The sequence below is a fragment of the Monodon monoceros genome, unplaced genomic scaffold (genome assembly GCF_005190385.1).
Source record: "Monodon monoceros isolate NGI ecotype Baffin Bay Population unplaced genomic scaffold, NGI_Narwhal_1 Super_Scaffold_14, whole genome shotgun sequence".
NCBI lineage: Eukaryota > Metazoa > Chordata > Mammalia > Artiodactyla > Monodontidae > Monodon > Monodon monoceros.
This window is the reverse complement of record NW_021703770.1, coordinates 34,531,528-34,550,461: the sequence shown is the minus strand read 5'-3', so window position 1 is coordinate 34,550,461 and position 18,934 is coordinate 34,531,528. Positions and strand designations below refer to the sequence as shown.

Sequence of the window (18,934 nt, the reverse complement as noted above, 5' to 3'; positions counted from 1 at the left end):
CATTGTCTTTTTACCCCAAGTTCCTTTTCTGTGTTTGTTGTTTATCTCTACTTTTCATGTTAGTGATTTATACCTACTTTCTGATGAGCCCTCATATTGTAGAATAAAATACTAAATAACTAATTGGGAACCTGTGTGTGAGGTTGGAGCTTATTGAATGGCTGGTGTTATTGTAGGGGAATTGGACACTTACTCATTTTTGTTGTTGTTGTTTGGGGATAATCAGTTATCAGTATCTCTGGTTCCTTTTTCTTGGACTGGCCAGTTTTCACAGATAGAAAACCTTCCATTTCTTTCCTGCAGGTTGTAACTCTGGCATTCAGTGTCCCTAGAGAGTAAAAGAAAAGGAGATTTCATTATTCAGTACATCTATTTTATATAGATTTTTAAACAATCTCCCATTTTTCGCATGCAGCCTTTTCCTTGGTATTATCCCTTAGTTCAAAGTCCTTCTGATTCAACCTCTCCCTCGTGAACCCTTCAGTCTTTTGCCAGGATGAGTGTGGGGTAGTTGCATGGCTTCACGAATTAAAACAAAGGATGTGTGGTTATTAGATAGACTTTCAGTCACTGCTCATCTTTTTAGCCTTATCTGCATTCCTGCCCTCTGAACTGCCTGGCTTCTTTAATTCTTATCTTTCCAGGGCTTATTGCAGATCAACTTGGTTTTTAGTTTAATAACCCACGGGCACTTTTCTCTAAGTCATCTTGTTGTTACTTGTTCATCAGCATCCATCTTCTGAAATTTTGATGACAGTTCTTGCCTCTTTGAGAGTTGCACATATAGTGCTTATCTTTTCATTTTCATTTCTTTGTTGGTTTAGGCCCGTAAAAATTAAGGAGGAAACAGAGCTAAACTTACATATGGCTTGACTCCTTAATCTTTTACTTCCACACAGATATACAGGTCATTCTCATTATTTCATCTTCTGATTTATGAATGATAATTATAAGAGTGATCATAAGTTGATTACTGAACACAGGGGGGTTAACGTGTCTGTGAGGCCAGGAGAATTATGTCGGGCAAGAAAGGCAGTGTAAAAAGAATCTGAGCTAAGGGTTCACCACAGGACTAAGAATGTGTGTTCAGAGTTAATATTTTTCAGAAAAATACTCAAAGGAGAAAAAGTAACTGCATTTTTTTATATTAAATTGTATTACAAAAATTCACTATTATTTTTAGATTATTCCATTGAAAGTGTATACCATGTAAAGTTGTATTTCAATTGCAGTGCCTTAGGGAGTCCCTCTTTCCTTCCTCTAGTAGAATATGACAGCAGTATTTGAGTAAATCCACATGAGAGTGCTTTGTAATGCTTTGTAAAGTCATTATTTCAAATGTAAGATATTGTCACTGTCTTTGTGATTGTCCTATTGACTCATGTCAGCTGACTATACATCTTATCAACATTTTGCACCTCTTCCCTAAATTAAGTTCTGTATAAAGTTCAGCAGATTTCTCAGAGTTAAATACCTTGAACAATAACTGTAGTATTTTGGCCTCCACATGGAACAATAATAGTGGCTTGCCTTAAGGCACATAACTACTAGATATGTAATGCTACCTGTATCTGAAGCCTTGCTTTTTCAGTTTCAGAGCTTTTGGTCTTTTTGTTTCACCATATTGCATTCCCAACAGGAGATTTCCTTTCACAGTTTCAGGAAGTTGCATTCATGTAGACAGAAAAAAATGTGAATGGTACCCTGAGTTGTGCAATGCCAAGACTCTGCTCCTTTCTACCTCCATAGTGCTTATGTTTGGGGTATTTTACAAATTTTGGTTTGATGGTAGAGTGGAAAGAAACCAAGTTTATTTTTAAATTATTTTTTATTAATACTTTTTCTTCTTTAGAGTAATTTTAGGTTCACAGCAAAACTGAGAGGAAGGTATGAGGTTTTCCATATACTTTCTGCCTCCTTCTTGGTCTGCACAGCCTTTCCCAGTATTGACATCCCCTACCAGAGGGGCACATTTGTTACGATTGATGGACCTACATTGACACATCATAATCACCCAAAGTCCATAATTTACATTACTGAGGTTATTTTTTACTAGCAGCTTTCCTCCATTGTTGAAGTCTATCAAAAGATGACTATAATTATCTTTTAAAAAATCTGAGCTTGAGCCATTAAAAACAAATTACTTTTTGAAAAAGTTTTCTTAAGGAGAAAGTATGCAGGATGTTTTAGTTACTAAAACAAGTTTAAAAATATCTGAGACGGACTTCCCTGGCAGTCTAGTGGCTACGACTCCTCACTCCCAATGCAGGGAGCCCCAGTTTGATACCTAGTCAGGGAACTAGATCCTGCATGCCACAACTAAGACCCGATGAAGCCAAATAAACAAATATTTTTTTTAGAATCTGAGAAATGTAATGATCATAAAAAGTGAAATAATTTCTTGATAGTATTAGTCTAAACTAAGATGCTTTATATATATATAAGTGATTCTGATCAGGAGAGGTTTCCGGCAACTTCTTCTGATAAGAGTCTTATGTATGGCATGCATTAGATATTAACAAAGACATATCATTTCAGATTCAAGGTAGAGTCCTAAACTTGGTGTAAACTATAAAAGAAGCAGCTTATAAAATAATTTTTTAAAAAGCCATTTTTGTCTATTCATATTTGTTTATTTTTGCATCTACCAGAACTAATTCAGTTCTTTTGGTTCTTAACACCATCAGTAACCCTTGAGAGAATCTTTTTCTTTTTCTTTTTTTTTTTTTTTGCGGTACGCGGGCCTCTCACTGTTGTGGCCTCTTCCGTTGCAGAGCACAGGCTCCAGACGCGCAGGCCCAGCTGCCATGGCTTACGGGCCTAGCCGCTCCGCGGCATGTGGGATCCTTCTGGACCGGGGCACGAACCCGCGTCCCCTGCATTGGCAGGCGGACTCCCAACCACTGTGCCACCAGGGAAACCCCCTTGAGAGAATCTTTGATTAGCTCTTGTCTGCTCATCACTATCTAGATTCTTTAAGTTTTTTCAAAAAATTGGCATAGAATGAGAGTCTGACTCTGGGGGCTTGAGAGTTAGAGGAGGGTATTATTCCATTTTGTATCCCTCTCATCACTTAACATAATGATTGGAGCAGTGTAAATTATCCACTGATTATAACTTCTGTATCCACAGTAGATGTTAAATATGCAGGGTAATTCAGTTTCTTTTCTTACGAAGAGAAAAGTGAACCACACCTGCCCACTTTCTGACTTGAGTCTGGGCAAAATCCTTATTTCTCTAAACCTTGGTTTTCCTGAATGTAAAGTAGAATAGTAATAGCTACCTTTTTTTTTTTTTTTCTTTTGAGATGAATAAAAATAACAAACTGGGCATAGTGCATGGCACTTAGTCATTGAGTGTTAGGTGCTATAACTAGTAGTACTGCTACAACTGTTATTACTACTGCTGCTATGTTTATTTCATATTGTTGGCATCATTTAACTTTCTGAAATACTGCTTCTTAAGTTTTTTGAGTCATAGATTTTGAGAATTTGATAAAAACTGGTAAAATCATAGAAAAATGTATAAATACACAGCATTTAGACTTCTGCTTTGAGGATAATAGGTACCACTGCAAATGGAAATAACACAGGTGGTGAATATTGGGGAATAGCAACCAATTGATACATGTTTATATAACAGTCAAATAGGAATCAGTAAATTTATAGGTCCTTCTGAAGTAAAGATTACTATGTGAGAAGGTATTTCTCAAGATGATGTCTTCTAACTACTGGCAAACCATGTAGTGTGTTAGTTAAACTGCAGGTTCCTGGGCCACATCTCAGGAAGACTCTTGGAGGACTATGGGGCATCTTGAATGCACCAGAGTTTGAGATCAAAGATTTTAGAGTAATGTTTAATATGTCTGTCATAAAAAGTTCATGATTTTCTTAATTATTCATACTTAGTTCTTCTTAAAGGAGTTTCAAATATGAAGGATAATATATATTTGATTGGAATGTGGAATGGGGAAAAGAAGGCCATTCTTCATGAATATAGTTGAAATGAGTGGTGAAGTTTTCTGTGATAGGATCAAATTGTGTTAAACACCTCAGCTCTTTCTCTCTGTTGTAGGACTGAGCAAATATTACTTAACTCCTCTAATCCATTATATCCCAGTTTGTAAAAATGAGGATAACAATAACATCTTTATCACAGCCCTGTTGTGAGGATTGAATGAGATGTGTGTATCACCCATAGTAAGTCCTCCAGTAAATGTTAGTTGATTAGAGTTCATCATCATTATCATTATTTTAGTGGTTTGCAATAATGTTAGTGTAATGTTTTAAGGTTTCTCTGCCTTTTTGATTCTCACCTACCCTTCAGGGCCAAAATGAGTCTCTCCTTTTTGAATTAAGTTTTCCCTACCATTTATGTCATGGTAATTGTTCCCTTCTGTGCTTTTATGTCTTCAGCAAGTAGCATATAGTAGAGATGTTAATATTCACTTTTTTTGTTAATTGATATAGAATCCCTTTAGTTTCTTTTAGCTACACGTGGGATGTCAATTTTGCTTATAAGCTTTTGTATTTTAACTTAGGAGCTGTTTTGAGCTATATTGTTTCTCTTCACCCCACCTGGCCAAGATATTTTGAGGAGGCTGTTTATGTAGGAAGTTTCATGCTTAAATTAAATGTCTCTGCCTAAATGAAACTCAATTTATAAGTTAAATTTGTATCAAATTGAAAATCTTACTCTATGTTCTAAAACCAAATATGATTTTTTAGTCTCCTGATTTTTAAACAAACATTTGTTTCAAATTTGCATAAGTATAGTTATGCAGGTTCAGCCCATTTATTTTAAAATTGCATCTTTTTAACTCCTAAACACTAAACTGTGAAGCCTAACACAAATACTGTAAGAACATCTGAGGTAGATAATTAAAATATAATTAAGTCTAAATGCCTTGGTGAAGGAGTATAAAAATTATTTAAATTCAATCGGCTAGTACATTTGCAGTTTTCTTTTATTAGGTGTGAAATCTAAGAATCCCCTGCCAACTCTTGAGGGCTCAATCCAGAATGTTGAATTGAAGTACTGCAGCACATCATTGGTCAAATGTGCCTCTGGGACCATGGGATCAATAAAAATTTGTGCCAAAGCCCCAGGTATGTGCAGCTGGACTGTGTAAAACTTTATTGCCTGTGTAGGAGAATTGGCCGTGCGTTTTACAAGGAGCGTTACTGAAACAAGAATTTACTCATTGTTCCTATGAATCAGAGGTTTTAAATTTTTTTATTTTTACTTGAAAAAAATTGTTAATTGTGCCAGGATGATACTTCTTGACATTAATAGGTTAATTTTTATTTAAGGAAAAAAACTTTGCATAGTTTTAATAATGGTTATGAGGGAGGAAATATTAAAGGAAAGTTTATTCTTACACTTTTGGGGGGGGATAGGAGGTATAGATGTATATGACACTTAAAAATTAAATTAAAATGTTGTTAGTATAATGAAATTAAACAGAAAACCCAGCTGTTTTTCAACTGAATGTTGTAATTGATTTTGCCTTCCTTCCAATATTTTATTTCATAATATTTTCCTTAAACTGTTTGTTATTTAATTTTTTCCAGTGTGAATTCAATGTCTAAACAAGGTTAAATAGGTACAGATTCCATTGAATATTTAGAATACAGTGTGTTCATGTTGTTTTATTTTATAAGCTTTTCTGAACATGTTCTACATTCATTAGCTAAATATTAAAACAACCTTTTAAGAGTTAAAAGTGCTTTTAATTTTATCAGTCATACTTTTTAGAGTATAACTAAATGTTCTGCTAGAATTACCAAGTATAAACTGAAATTTTATATTCTGATGTTAGTATACTTTAAGATCAAACATCTTCGGGGTACTCCTATGTTTTATTTGATAAGAGTTTCTTTTTCATAAATATTTCTGTTCAGGTGAGAGTGGAAAAGAGAAGTTAATTCCATTGCTTCAGGGTCCTTCTGACACTAAAGACCTTCATAGCAGCAAGTGGCTCAATGAGAGTAGAAAGCCAGAATCTCTCTTAGCTCCAGATTTAATAGCCTTCACAGCCCTAGTTCCACAGTATATGGACTACTGCCACAGTTCCGGTAAGTACATCATTATTCACTTATTTGCATTTTCTTTTCCAGCAAGACTTTTAAAATTGGACTTTTTTTCTTTCCTTCTCTCCTTTCCTTAACTTCGTCCCTCCCTCCTTCCCTCCCTACCTCTCTTTTTCATTTGTGTCCATTGGGATACACTCTGCAGTTACGCTCTTTGAAAATTCAAATGAAGTATTTTATATCATTTTTGATAAATGATGTGTTTACAAACAATAATGATTTTACTCTATTGAGATAATTCAGTTGTATGTATAACAGTTAATCTCAGATTCAACTACTACTACTACTAAACCCAACTGAGTTTTTAAATATATCATGTAATACATAGAAAGGAGTAAAAGAAATTTAAAACATTGCAAAGAGAAAATATTTTTCTTGGGATAGTAGCACTTTGTGACCCATAGTTTGCCATGGTAAAGTTAGGTGTTTGGGCCTTCTGTGCTTTTACAAAAAGGAAAAGATATTGATGTTGTAATAAAGGAAAAAACTCAGAAGTCAATCTCTTATTTCTTAGAGTTAAATTTTTTTCTAGAAGCACTTTGCCTAGAATCTATTCCATTTTATTCACACCATAATAGCAGATCCACACCTCTCATGTTGAGAGGAGATACTGGAACTATCAATGAAGACTGGGGATAAAAAGGTATAGTAAGTAGAGCCTGATGTCAGCCGTGAGTTCAGTTAGTATGTAGTTGGTAAAGCCAAGACCATGATGCTAGAAATAAGTTAGCTATATACAGATTTCTTAAAAGGGTCAGGAGTCTGAATTTTTTCTTTAGAATTAATCGGCCAGTGAGGTGGTTTCAAATAGCTGCCTAAGAGTAGAGCTCAGTTAACATTATATGACTAGAACTGTAGCTTATAGAAAATATGTTAAGCATGACTGCACTAAGTTCAAAGTAGAAACCATGAAAAGATTCATAATTAACTACACAGAGACTATATGGAGGTGAATATTCGAAGCAGTGTACATATGCATGGATGCAAAACCATTTGAAAGCAGAATTTGTTATAGTAGCATTTGCAGCTGAATGGCATCCACACTAGAAACTAGAAATTAGTATTTGAAAGGTGAGTCTGAGAACCCCTGAGTCAGCTTGCCTTTAAAGACAATACTCCTCAAAAAGACATTTTCAACTTGATGAGGATGGGTGTGGTTTCCTAAGGAAAAAATTGTGAGGATGAGGCCAGTACCCAAGTAAGACTGTGCCTATGGGTAGAAGATTTTACCAGTCCTTTAAAGTAGGGGCTGGTAAACATTTTACTAAAGGCAAGATAACTAACCTTTTAGGCTTTGTGGGCCGTATGGGCTCTGTCTCAGCTGTTCAGTTCTGCTATTAGAGCACACAAAAATAGTCATACCCAATATGTAAATGAATGGGTGTGACTGTGTTCCAGTAAAACTGTATTCACAAAGCAGGAGATGGGCGAGATTTAGCCTATGTGGTTTGCCTACCCCGGATTTTGGGAGAAGGGATTGGTGGTTAAATAAACATCATGCTTCCCCCCACCCTATCTATCTATCTATCTATCTATCTATCTATCTATCTATTTATTTATTTATTTAACTGAGTTAGGTCATAGTTGTGGCACGTGGGCTTCTCTCTAGTTGGCGGCGCAGGGGGCTTCTTCTAGTTGTGGTGTGCTGGCTCCAGGGCACGTGGGCTCTCTCACTCGTTGAGGCGCGTGAGCTCAGCTGTTGTGGTGCGTGGACTTTCCCCATAGCATGTGGGATCTTAGTTCCCTGACCAGGTATCGAACCTGCCTCACCTGCATTGGAAGGTGGATTCTTTACCACTGGACCACCAGGGAAGTCCCAACATCATGCTTTTTTTAATGCCTATTTAATTATATTCTTTAAATATGCCGTTTGAGAAACTCCGTTATATAATTATCCAAATAGTAGTTTTCAGTAGGTTTTGTTTTCAAATCATAAGATCATTAAAATGTTATTAGAATGACCAGACCATCTGGTTAGAATTTTGATACCTAAGAAGGGACTAAGCTTATTAGAATCTACTGCATATTCTTAAATTGGACAGGGATTCTTCATTTTTTGTCTTGTCATATACACAATTAGAATGAATTGAGTCAAGCATGTTTAAATAATCTGATCTTTCTAATAACAATATTCGTATTATTCTTTGTAATTTAAATGTATATCTAGGGTCTCAAATATATATTTGCATTTTTAACCTTTATAGCATGGGTCTAAAAGTAAACTACTATAAAAAAATTATACCTACGATATTTCTAGGAAAAAGTTTTTTTCTTACTGTTAAGGAAATTCACCTAATCTTCAACTTTAGTGTTATGTTTAGTGATATGCTGATGGATTTGCATGTAAAATTTTAATGTGATCATGCATTTGGTGCTTTGAAAATATTCCTTTGGGTGTGTTTTAATCCTAAAATGTAATGTGTTTTTACTTAAACTACATTCACATGCTTTATTTAGGGTATTTTTAAATTTAAATTTTCCATCCATCTTGGGAACTGCCACCCACATTTATGGCTTAGGTGTTTATGATATGGTTATGAGAGAGCACGTAAGTATTATTTTTCAAAGCCAGTTTTAAAGTAATATTGACTAATTTTATGTTCCTGTAATAAGATTTAAAATTGGAGGTGTGTGTGTGTCTGTGTGTGTATATATGACTGATGGTATGAATAAATTATAAATAAATTTTCAATGAAGAAATAATTTATTAACAATCCTTTAAGATTTTACTGAAATATCATGCTTTCAGCAAGTTGTTTCCTGATCACTGTATATAAAAGATTTTTTCTCTCTTGTTTGCATATATGTGCATACACACACATACACACACATACACACACACACACATTTACCCACTACTCTAAAGTTTTTCTTAGTACTTATCACACTCTGCCATACTATACATGTTACTGATTTGTTGGGTTTTATTTTTCCCTGCTATTAGAATTGAACGCTTCATTATGGCTGGAATTTTTGTCTTTTTTGGTCACTGCTGTGTTCCTAGTGTCTAGAACAATATCCCACATATAGTAGGATATCAACAAATATTTAGTGAATGTATGAGCAAGTAAGTGATGATTGCATTTGCTTTTCTTTGTTTTTTGAGGCTGGAGCACCTAAGGGAAATGGCATAGAACACAAGTCTTTATTGATGTTTGCTTTAAAAAAAAAAAAAAGATGCTGGGTAGTTGAACTCTTCTAGATGAACAATGAAAGGAAAGCACAATTAATCCCTGCTGTCGTTTTTAGAGACAGACCATCCAGATGAGGTTGTTAATGAGCTTTTCCCATTTGTTTATAGAATTTGAATGAGAGGTTTTGGAATGTGGAGTAGTAAGTGATTGGCTAACTGATTTGAGGCAAATTGTGTATTTTAGAGGAGTTTGGTGATATTCTAATTGGCTTCTGATTATCATGGCATGATGTGTGGAAGACAACTGCCTTCGTGCATATGCTCCCAAATTGAAGGGGGATGTTAAAAGTGGGGACCAGAAAATGTTGCGGATATTATATTAGGAAGTGAGTTTTGAGAGAAGCTCAATTAGGATAAAGAGGCAGAGTTTTCTGACTCTGACTTCAGAATGTGAGGGAATGGACAGCTTTATTAATGGGAATTAAGTATTAATTGACTGAAAGAAATAGTAGTATTAGTAAAACTTGTTATAAAAACAGTATTTTACAATTTAAAAATCACTTTCATATAAATTGTTTTATTTGTTATAAAACAAGACTGTTCAGCACAGCAAATGTTATTTTGTCTTACAGAGGAGGAAATAGAGGCTCAGAACAAGTCAGACTTTGAACTTGAATCTGGGGCTTCTAACTATATAACATTTTCCCACTGTCTTAGGCTATTTATCATTTTGTCTTTTATTTTTAGGATCCATATTGCTAAACATTGTACCACCCAGCCTTGCACGTTCTTAACTTTGAGGATCTCTTTCTTTACTTCATATTAAGCACTATCAAAAGAGCCACACTTCCATGATGTCACAGCGTTGTTTTGTCTTTGAAGTCTTAGCAGCTCCCTTTGCACATTTCCCTCCTCCCCCTTGATCACTTTCTCTGCTTGACTGGCTCTGATTACAGTGAAGGAGCTGAAGGCTCCTATGGGAGTCCAGTGTGCCAGCCCACATTCTTCATTCATGGTTAATATTCACAGGAACCATTTAGTGACACTTCTGTTTCTTATGTTTGTATAGATAAATAGAGAAAATAGATTCTTCTTTGGCTCCTTCAGAGGTAGAAGCACTTGGTGACTATAATTGCTGTATGTAAAATATTTTAAAATAGGTTCTAAACATTTTTCTTCCCTTCTCTTTTAAATATAAACTTTAGCTCTTTTTCATATGCTATATTTTGCCTATGATTTATAGCAGGTTGTGCTTGTTAAAAAGTTCTTAGTATTTGTTAATCCTGTTATTAATATATAAACAAATTTTAGGGTGTCTGCTATTTATGAATATAAAATGATCACAAAATACTATCAACTTAGAACCAAGGAACTTATAGGCCATCCATTTCAATTTCTAAGTCAGTGTTAGGAGTCCTTTTGATATGCCCCCCTTTCTATGTGCCTCAGATCTCTTGGCCTTCTTTCAGTTTCTCAGTTGTGATTATGCTTTTGTATATGCCTTTTTTTTTTTTCTGTCTGGGATTCTTAAAACTATCCTTACCCCTTCACCTTATACCTGTTGACTTCAGTTTAGTGTTGAGATCTTAGCTCAACTACTGTATCTTCAAGAGAGCCCTGATGCTGCCTTTCCCCGACCCCCCACCACCCAATTTGATTAGGTATCTCTGTTACATTCATTTTCATAGTTCACTGTACGTTTCTTTCATAGCACTTAATGACAGTATATATTTATGTAGTTGTGTGATTTGAATGCTGTCTGTCTTCACCATTTGACAGTGAGTTCTGTGAGGACAGAGTTTGTCACTGGTTGCTTATCATTTTATCTCCAGTGCCTAAAATTTCCTGACACATATGGAACGCTTGAGAAATCATTTGTTGAATGAGTGAATAAATGGACATTTATGACAGATAGTGAAGGATATGAATGTATTTGACAGATAAATAGTAAGTCCTTAATACACGTTAACCGTCTTCCCTCTTCTCTCCCTACGTTTCTTCCTCCTCTTCCTTCTCCTTATATATGTATCTACCATTGGAGAGAATATCTAACAGCATCTTTCTTTGTTAGGTCCGATTACTATGAGGTCCTCTGTTTGTTGAACTGTAACTTCCATTTATTAGTCTTATAAGTGACATGAAATAATATATCGGCCCTAAATATACCTGACAAAACTTATTATCTTATGTTTCATTGGCATTTGTGTATGATTGTACCTTTTCTGTTGAAACCTTAGCCTTTCTTGGCCTTCAGGTATTAAAAGATAACATCTGATGTCTTTTGCGTTTTTGTATATCTTGTGAATGGAGACACCGACTGCTCTTTATTCTAGACTATCTTTTAAAGGATATTTGTATAGTAAACAGTATTTGGGAGATAGATCTAGTGTCCCTCTGGAGCCAATGGAAGGCATGCTTACTGCCCATTATAAAAGATTTGGTTCCTCAACTCGGGGTTCATTTCTTCTATTTTTTTAAATCGAAGTATAGTTGATTTATAATGTTGGGTTAGTTTCAGGTGCAGGATTCATTTCTTATAATGCATTCCACTGCATGTGCAGGCATCCATCTGGATATGTCTTTGTTGTTACCTCTGTGGAACTTGGGGGCAAAGAGAACTGATACAAATACATATGTTGATAATCATGCTGCTTGCTGTGCCATGAGTAATAAAGTCCTTTGTCTGACTCAGGAGTCTCCTGTCTTCTACATCAGTGGTCCCCAACCTTTTTAGCACCAGGGACCGATTTCATGGAAGACAATTTTTCCAGTGCGGGGCGGGGGGGTGGGGCGGGCAATGGTTTGGGGATGATTCAAGCGCATTACATTTACTCTGCACTTTATTTCTGTTATTATTACATCGTAATATATAATGAAATAATTACACAACTCACCATAGTGCAGAATCCCACCATAGTGCGTAGTGGGAACCCTGAGCTTGTTTTCACTTGCCACTCACTGATAGGGTTTTGATATGAGTCTGCAAGCAATTGATTTATTATGGTCTCTGTGCAGTCAAACCTCTCTGCTAATGATAATCTGTATTTGCAGTCACTCCTGAGCTCTAGCATCACCGCCTCAGCTCCACTTCAGATCATCAGGCATTAGATTCTCACAAGCAGCGCGCAACCTAGATCCCTCGCATGCGCAGTTCACAGTAGGGTTTGCACTCCTATGAGAATCTAATGCCACCGCTGATCTGACAGGAGGTGGAACTCAGGCAGTACTGTGAACGACGGGGAGCGGCTGTAAATACAGATGAAGCTTTGCTGGCTTACCCGCCGCTCATCTCCTGCTGTGTGGCTCGGTTCCTAACACGCCACGGACCGGTACCAGTCCATGGCCCAGGGGTTGGGGACCCCTGTTCTACATCATTCATTATAGGGTAAAAGCTTAGGATCACAATCCTGGACACTACAACAGTGTAGTTTCTTGGTTCTCCTTGCTGAACCATATTCATTTCCCCCCTCAAATACATTTCTTTCCTTTGTGCCTTAAATATAGGTTGTTCCTGATATTATGTCACCAGCCCTATTCTATTTGGATGATTTCATCAACACTGTGTGTGTGTGTGTGTGTGTGTGTGTGTTTAGCAACCAACCATATATCTCTTTGTCCATTTATTTTCTTTTGAGATCCAAACTCTAAATTTTAGCCACCTCTTGACCATTGCCCTGTGGATATTTTCCTGTGGCCTAACATGTTTGAAATGAAAATCAGTGTAATCTCCCCCACCCCATTTTATACTCCATCATTCAATTTCAGTTAATAGCACTGCTTACCTCTTAATGCTGAAAATTCTGGCACTAGCTTAATTGCTCCTTCTTTCTCCTCTGCATATGGTAGATGTTCCACAAAAGCTTTTTTTTTTTTTTTGGAAAAAAACTGAATAGTCCAGGCTAAACATAATAAATTTATTTTAGTTTCTTCCCATATGATTTGCCTTCAGAGTCATTGCCGTACTTCCACTACATGTTTGAAAACGTCTCTTTTAAAATTTAACACGAGAACTTCCCTGGTGGCACAGTGGTTAAGAATCCGCCTGCCAATGCACGGGACATGGGTTCGGGCCCTGGTCCCGGAAGTTCCCACAGGCAGCTAAGCCTGTGTGCCACAACTACTGAGCCTGCACTCCAGAGCCCGAGAGCCACAACTACTGAGTCTGTGTGCCACAACTACTGAAGCCTGTGTGCCTAGTGCCTGTTGCTCCGCAACAAGAGAAGCCACCACAATGAGAAGCCTGTGCACCGCATTGAAGAGTAGCTAGCCCCTGCTCACTGCAACTAGAGAAAGCCTGTGCACAGCAACAAAGACCCAAGGCAGCCAAAAATAAATAAATAATAAATTAAAAAATAAATAAAATTTAACACAATCCTCCACATAGCACAAAGTAGAGAGTGTATTTTCCACGTATATATAGTGAACTTCTATTTAGTTAATATTTGTCTTAAGCATATGTGCTACTGGAAATTAGAGTTCTTTTTCACATAAACTATTGTTAAGATAGTTTTCTGTATTTTATAATCTAAATAAATATATGCATTTACATGAAGAATGTCAGTCTTCTGTGAAATTTCATCTAATTGATTTTGGTTCACCATTATTAAAGATGATAATCTGTTAAAGTATCTGGCTGTAGTCACTTGTGTAAGTAAGATGATCATGCTGTATTTGCTTTTGACATATAAAACTCAAAACAACTATTTCTTCCTAACACTAGAAAAATAGAATTAAATGATTATGAGGATATTTAAAAATAATTTAAAACAACTGTTCCTCTTAAAATGTCATTTAAATATAATACAGTTTAAGCTGATCTTTCTATTCCCTGGTATAATCAGTTGCAGAAATAAATATAAGGTTTTAACTGTACTGGATTGTCATATATTAAAAGTTATTTTACATTTTACCCATCAGATATGTACAGCTTTTGATCATTGTTATTGGGAAGGAAAGTCACAATTATAATTCTGTTCTCTGGAAATTCATGTTCAAATTGGGGAGGTAATTTTCTTTCTGGATTAAAATATATCAGCAAACACACACACTCTTATTTGACCATTCGTAGTTGGTTGGTTAGGATATGAATTGTTAAGGAGTTTTTAAAATGGAGACGGTATTTTAGATTGTAAATTTTAATTTATGGGGAATGGTTTTTTGTTCCAGAAAATTCTCCTCATAATGTAGAATTAAGTGAATTGCCTTGAAGTTATGTTTTTAGTATTTTTGACAGGGCACATGAGTAAGAATGCTTATATATTGTAGCAATTAAAGACAATTCACATTTGTGGTTTGGGCATAAATGTGTAAAAATTATACCCATCTATCTTATTACATTTCCTCTCTCTTCCCTGAGGACTTTACTATGTAGTTTATCTGTAATTGTTGCCAGTTTTCTATCATGTTCCCACTGGGCTTCTGGTGCAAAAAATCTTATCCTCTTGATGACAGAGCTTGCCTGAATGATTTCATGCTCCTAGCATTTTTGTTCACGGGAATTAGGGGCAAAATGTAACTACAGCTGAACAGAGCTTCTATTTTTGTAATTTTGGAGTTTAGGCTCTGTTATTGGAACTAAATGAAGAGATGCAGGTGTTCTCCAGTCCAACCCCTTTGGGAATTTTGATGGTAGATGCTTGAAAAGAAAATGCATGTGTTTCCAGAGTCAAACAGCAGCTGTGAGACAAGGATTTATGTTTTTCTCAGAACTTTGGGATTTCAAAATGTTACATTTAATCACAAGCACAGAAAGGGGAGCAAATGTTAAAGATGTTACGCATAAAAGTAAGTTTACTGATTTCTTTACCATATGAACTATTTGTGGGAATATAGGAACACAGTGATTTTTAATCATAATATAAACAATTTCTGAAGGATTATGATAGTTACCAGAACATAGCCTTTTTAGAATGCTGCATTTGTAGCACAGAGAATTTTTTATCTTACTAAGTACTATAAAAATCTTTATTTTCCATTTAGACAGATACGCACACGTACACAGTGAAAGGTTTGGTGAAATATTTGCCAAATGCATTTTGATTATAACTTTTTGGGCAAAAGTTTACATCATAAATGTCTTGTATTAATGCAGCCTGATGTTTTTAAGTATAAAAAATATAAATTTCTATCTAGCACAGTAATTAAGGGAATTTACACACATATAAACCATATATGTTTAAATGTATTAAAGCAGATATATATTTAAAACATTTTTTCTTTTTCAAATCATGAAGTTTGTCTTATGGTTGATTCTCAAATTCATCTTAAGTAAAGGAAAACTCTCCTGTATTTCTTTGCCATTCTCATATTTTTATTGCTCTATTTTTTTAGTAAAATTATTCATTTATTCATTCATTCAACAAGTAGTTTTTGCAAGTTTTCTGTCTATATAAATAAAATGATGCATCAAAGTCTCTACTGTAAAGAAATTTATAATATATTGAGGAGATAGGCATAGAAACACCAAGACTGAATGAATGAATGAATGAATTACTTAAAAAGCTTACATTTTGACTGCAACTTTATCCATTTTAAACTATATTATTTTGAACAAGTTAACCTCTGAGTATTGGTTTCTCATCTGTAAAATGAGTATATTCTTACCTGATTGTTAGGATTGTTGTGTAGGTTAAACACTCTACCTTCAAGTCCATTGTAATTGTGAAACATAATGCAAACTTTAAGTATTAATTATTCTGTCCAAAATAGTACCCTGTGTTAATCATTTTTTTCATTAAATGCTTATGGTTTTTCTCTTGAGTCCTTTTCTTTCCTACCGTGTTCTCTACATGTCACCTGATCCCTATCCACTTTAAATTTTCCTTCAAGTTAACTCTATAAACTTGTGGGTATGCGGGTCTGAAGCTAGGAGTAAATCCTTTACCTAGTCCCAGGATCCTACCTTCTTCCAGATTGAAATGTCTCCTGGATGGCATGATGCTAGGAGTCAGAAACAGTTTCAGTAGCAATGGGAAATTGCTTTGCTTGCTTATTTGAAAGGTCCCAGATTCTGGAAGGAAGCCAGTGAAAGAAATCTCTTGAGCCTTATGGGTGACCAGTTGTTTTCCTTATTTATAGCACAAGGTAAAAAATTTTGCATTTTTTACTGCTTGTATAGTAAAAGGAAATTGATATTCAAACTAAGTAAGTGGTATCTTCATTTGTAAATAGTAAATTATTATATAAGAAGTAGTTCAGGTGGTAATGGGCTTCAAGTGAACTTCAACATAAAATGTATAATGTTGTGTGTTTTCATATGGATCAAAAAGCTACCATTATTACTTCAGTTTGTTTTTATATTTTAGATAATGATGTCTTCAAAGTGCGTTTTTATTTTTGCGTTTTCTGTTTAGATTTTGAAGTTGGCTGTATGGTAGCTGTCATATTGGTCAAATGAGAAGTAGAAGCCTTAGTGAACCACTAGGAGTTGATTTATAAAACAGGCGTGAAATTCACATCAGTCTTTGCTACCTGCCTCTTCCCCTAATTGTTTCATCCCTTCTAGAAGAAACTTGATTGCACAGATAGCTTTTCCATCCTTTGTAGTCAGTATAGTATTCACAGGAATCATCCTTGTGCAGTTACTTTGTTTTGTAAATAAATGATGAAAGTCAGTTGTCCATTAATGTGTAAGAATTTAGGAACTTTTCTGAGAACGTTTTGCTTGTTTTAGTTTCACCTTCCTCTGACTTCTGTCCTTCCTTCTCCTCCTCTTCCTCCCTCTTCTCTCTCCTCCCTTCCTAATTAATTACCCCCTCCCAAGCAGCACCATGGCACTTTGACCATATCACAGGGCAAACAGTCATAACTGTTTATAGGATTCTTTCCCCATGAAACTGGTCAGGGTCATGACAAGTACATGATAAGTATTTGGTAGGCACAGGCTGGTCCTAATGAAATGATTTTTGCCATTTGGGTATAACCCTATTGTCTACAGGCCCACATCATTTTATTTCTAAGTTGATCTGTGACGGAAAAATGTAGTCTGGCTTCAGCCTGTTAAAGAATAATTTAAAAAAAAAGTGAAATCTTGACTCGTATAGATGTAAAATGGACAAACGTTAAAGCTTATTAACATTATTACCAATGAGAGAACCAAGCAGGTGTTACAACCAGATCAAAGGAGAGTTTAAAAAAAAAACAACGGACATTTATAGCTCAGTAATACTGTAATAAATTTGGAAATGGACACAAAACAGGCTCCTTCAGCAGTGGGGAAGGGAGGTCAGTCAAATTTCTACCTGACAGAATTTATTTGCATCTATAGTGAATAATTCTTTTGCATTGCTATCAGTTATCTACAATTTAGAGATTTGTAAGATAGTTCAATGGCAATGAAAGGTACAGAGTCCCCATAGAATCACACTTAGATAACCTGGGAAGGTGTACTCTGAACAACGCAGAGCTCTTCATTGAAGCACAGTTTTTTTCCTACAAGCCTTACTAAATTCCACATGGCTAGGCTATCTTTAGCTGTGGTAGTTTAAATACAGAGGCAGGTCAGGAGTAATTTTGTGAGGCAAATATTCGGTATATGGAGGGAAAATCAAAGGAAAATAATACCACCGGCAGAGGGCAGTGATGAAGTTAACAGTTTCTTCTTGTCCAAAGGAAGTATTGATTGTTGAAGAATTCTGGGCTACTTCTGTAGACCTTAATTTGAATTTAACTTTTGAAATCTTGTCATATTAAGTTCCCTTCAGCCAGGTGCTTTGTCAATATCTGCAACTTTCCAGAAAAAGGCCTTATGTTTTATTTATTTTTTTATGTTGTTAAGGTAATAAGATGTTCTAACCTGGTTTTAAAGTAAATAGTGTGTTCTAACTTACTAAAAAGCTTTCCTGGTGAAAGTATTTGTACAACAAAAATTTGAATACCTACTCTATATCAGAGAAAGAAGGAGAGAGAGAGAGAGAGAGAGAGGGAGTGAGTGTGTGTGTACATACATATACACAGGAAAGAGGAGCTCCTGAACCTCACAGAAGTAACAGTCTCTTGATTATGACATTTTTATTTTAGTGAATAGTTATATTGTATTTTTTCTTATGAGAATTAAATGCTTTATATAGTGTTATCTAAATTATAAGAAGCCTTTCTTCAAATGTAAGAATTACATCTTATCTGATATTTTCCGCTGAAGAGATGGATTTCTGAAATACTGTGAAAGTATTTGCAAGAATATAGTAGAGTTGTGCAGAACTCAGTTACAGATAAATAACAATAAAGAAAATTAAAAATACATCACAAGAAGATGGCTGAAGGACACAAAAGTAAGAAATACAAATGATAAAAACACATGAAAAAAAATCAAACTAATAAGTAGCCAAAGAAATGGCTATTAAAACAATAGTAAGGAACAATTTTTACCTGTGAAACTGTTACTTAATAAATTATAAAACTGAAAGCTGAGAAGTTTATGAAATGAGCACTTAAATGAAAGTCTGGTGGGACTATTAATTTGTGCAAACTCTCCAGAAATCAATTTAGCAAAACTTATTAAGGACTTTAAAAGTGGTCATCATTCATAATCCTACTTTCAAGACTTATAGGAGTCTTCAAGACTTATATATCCTTAAAGGAGTAATCCCAGATACATTTAAAGACTTGGGTTTAAAATGTAAGGGTAGTCATGTCAGCTTATTTATAATAATCACAAATCTTCCTTGTTGTCCAATAGTAGGCAAATTATAAGGTAAATTAAGATATATCT

The 18,934-nt window shown here is 35.2% G+C and overlaps 1 protein-coding gene across 5 annotated transcripts in view; it reads left to right on the top strand.

Moving 5' to 3' along the window:
- VPS13B (vacuolar protein sorting 13 homolog B) overlaps positions 1-18,934 on the top strand; it is a 778,183-nt gene that overhangs the window by 220,847 nt on the left and 538,402 nt on the right. For all 5 annotated transcript variants that reach the window (XM_029222782.1, XM_029222780.1, XM_029222779.1 and 2 more), the window contains 2 exons: positions 4,974-5,108; positions 5,904-6,077. In XM_029222782.1, coding sequence (XP_029078615.1) covers positions 4,974-5,108; positions 5,904-6,077 — 309 coding nt within the window. The remainder of the gene's footprint in view (positions 1-4,973; positions 5,109-5,903; positions 6,078-18,934) is intronic.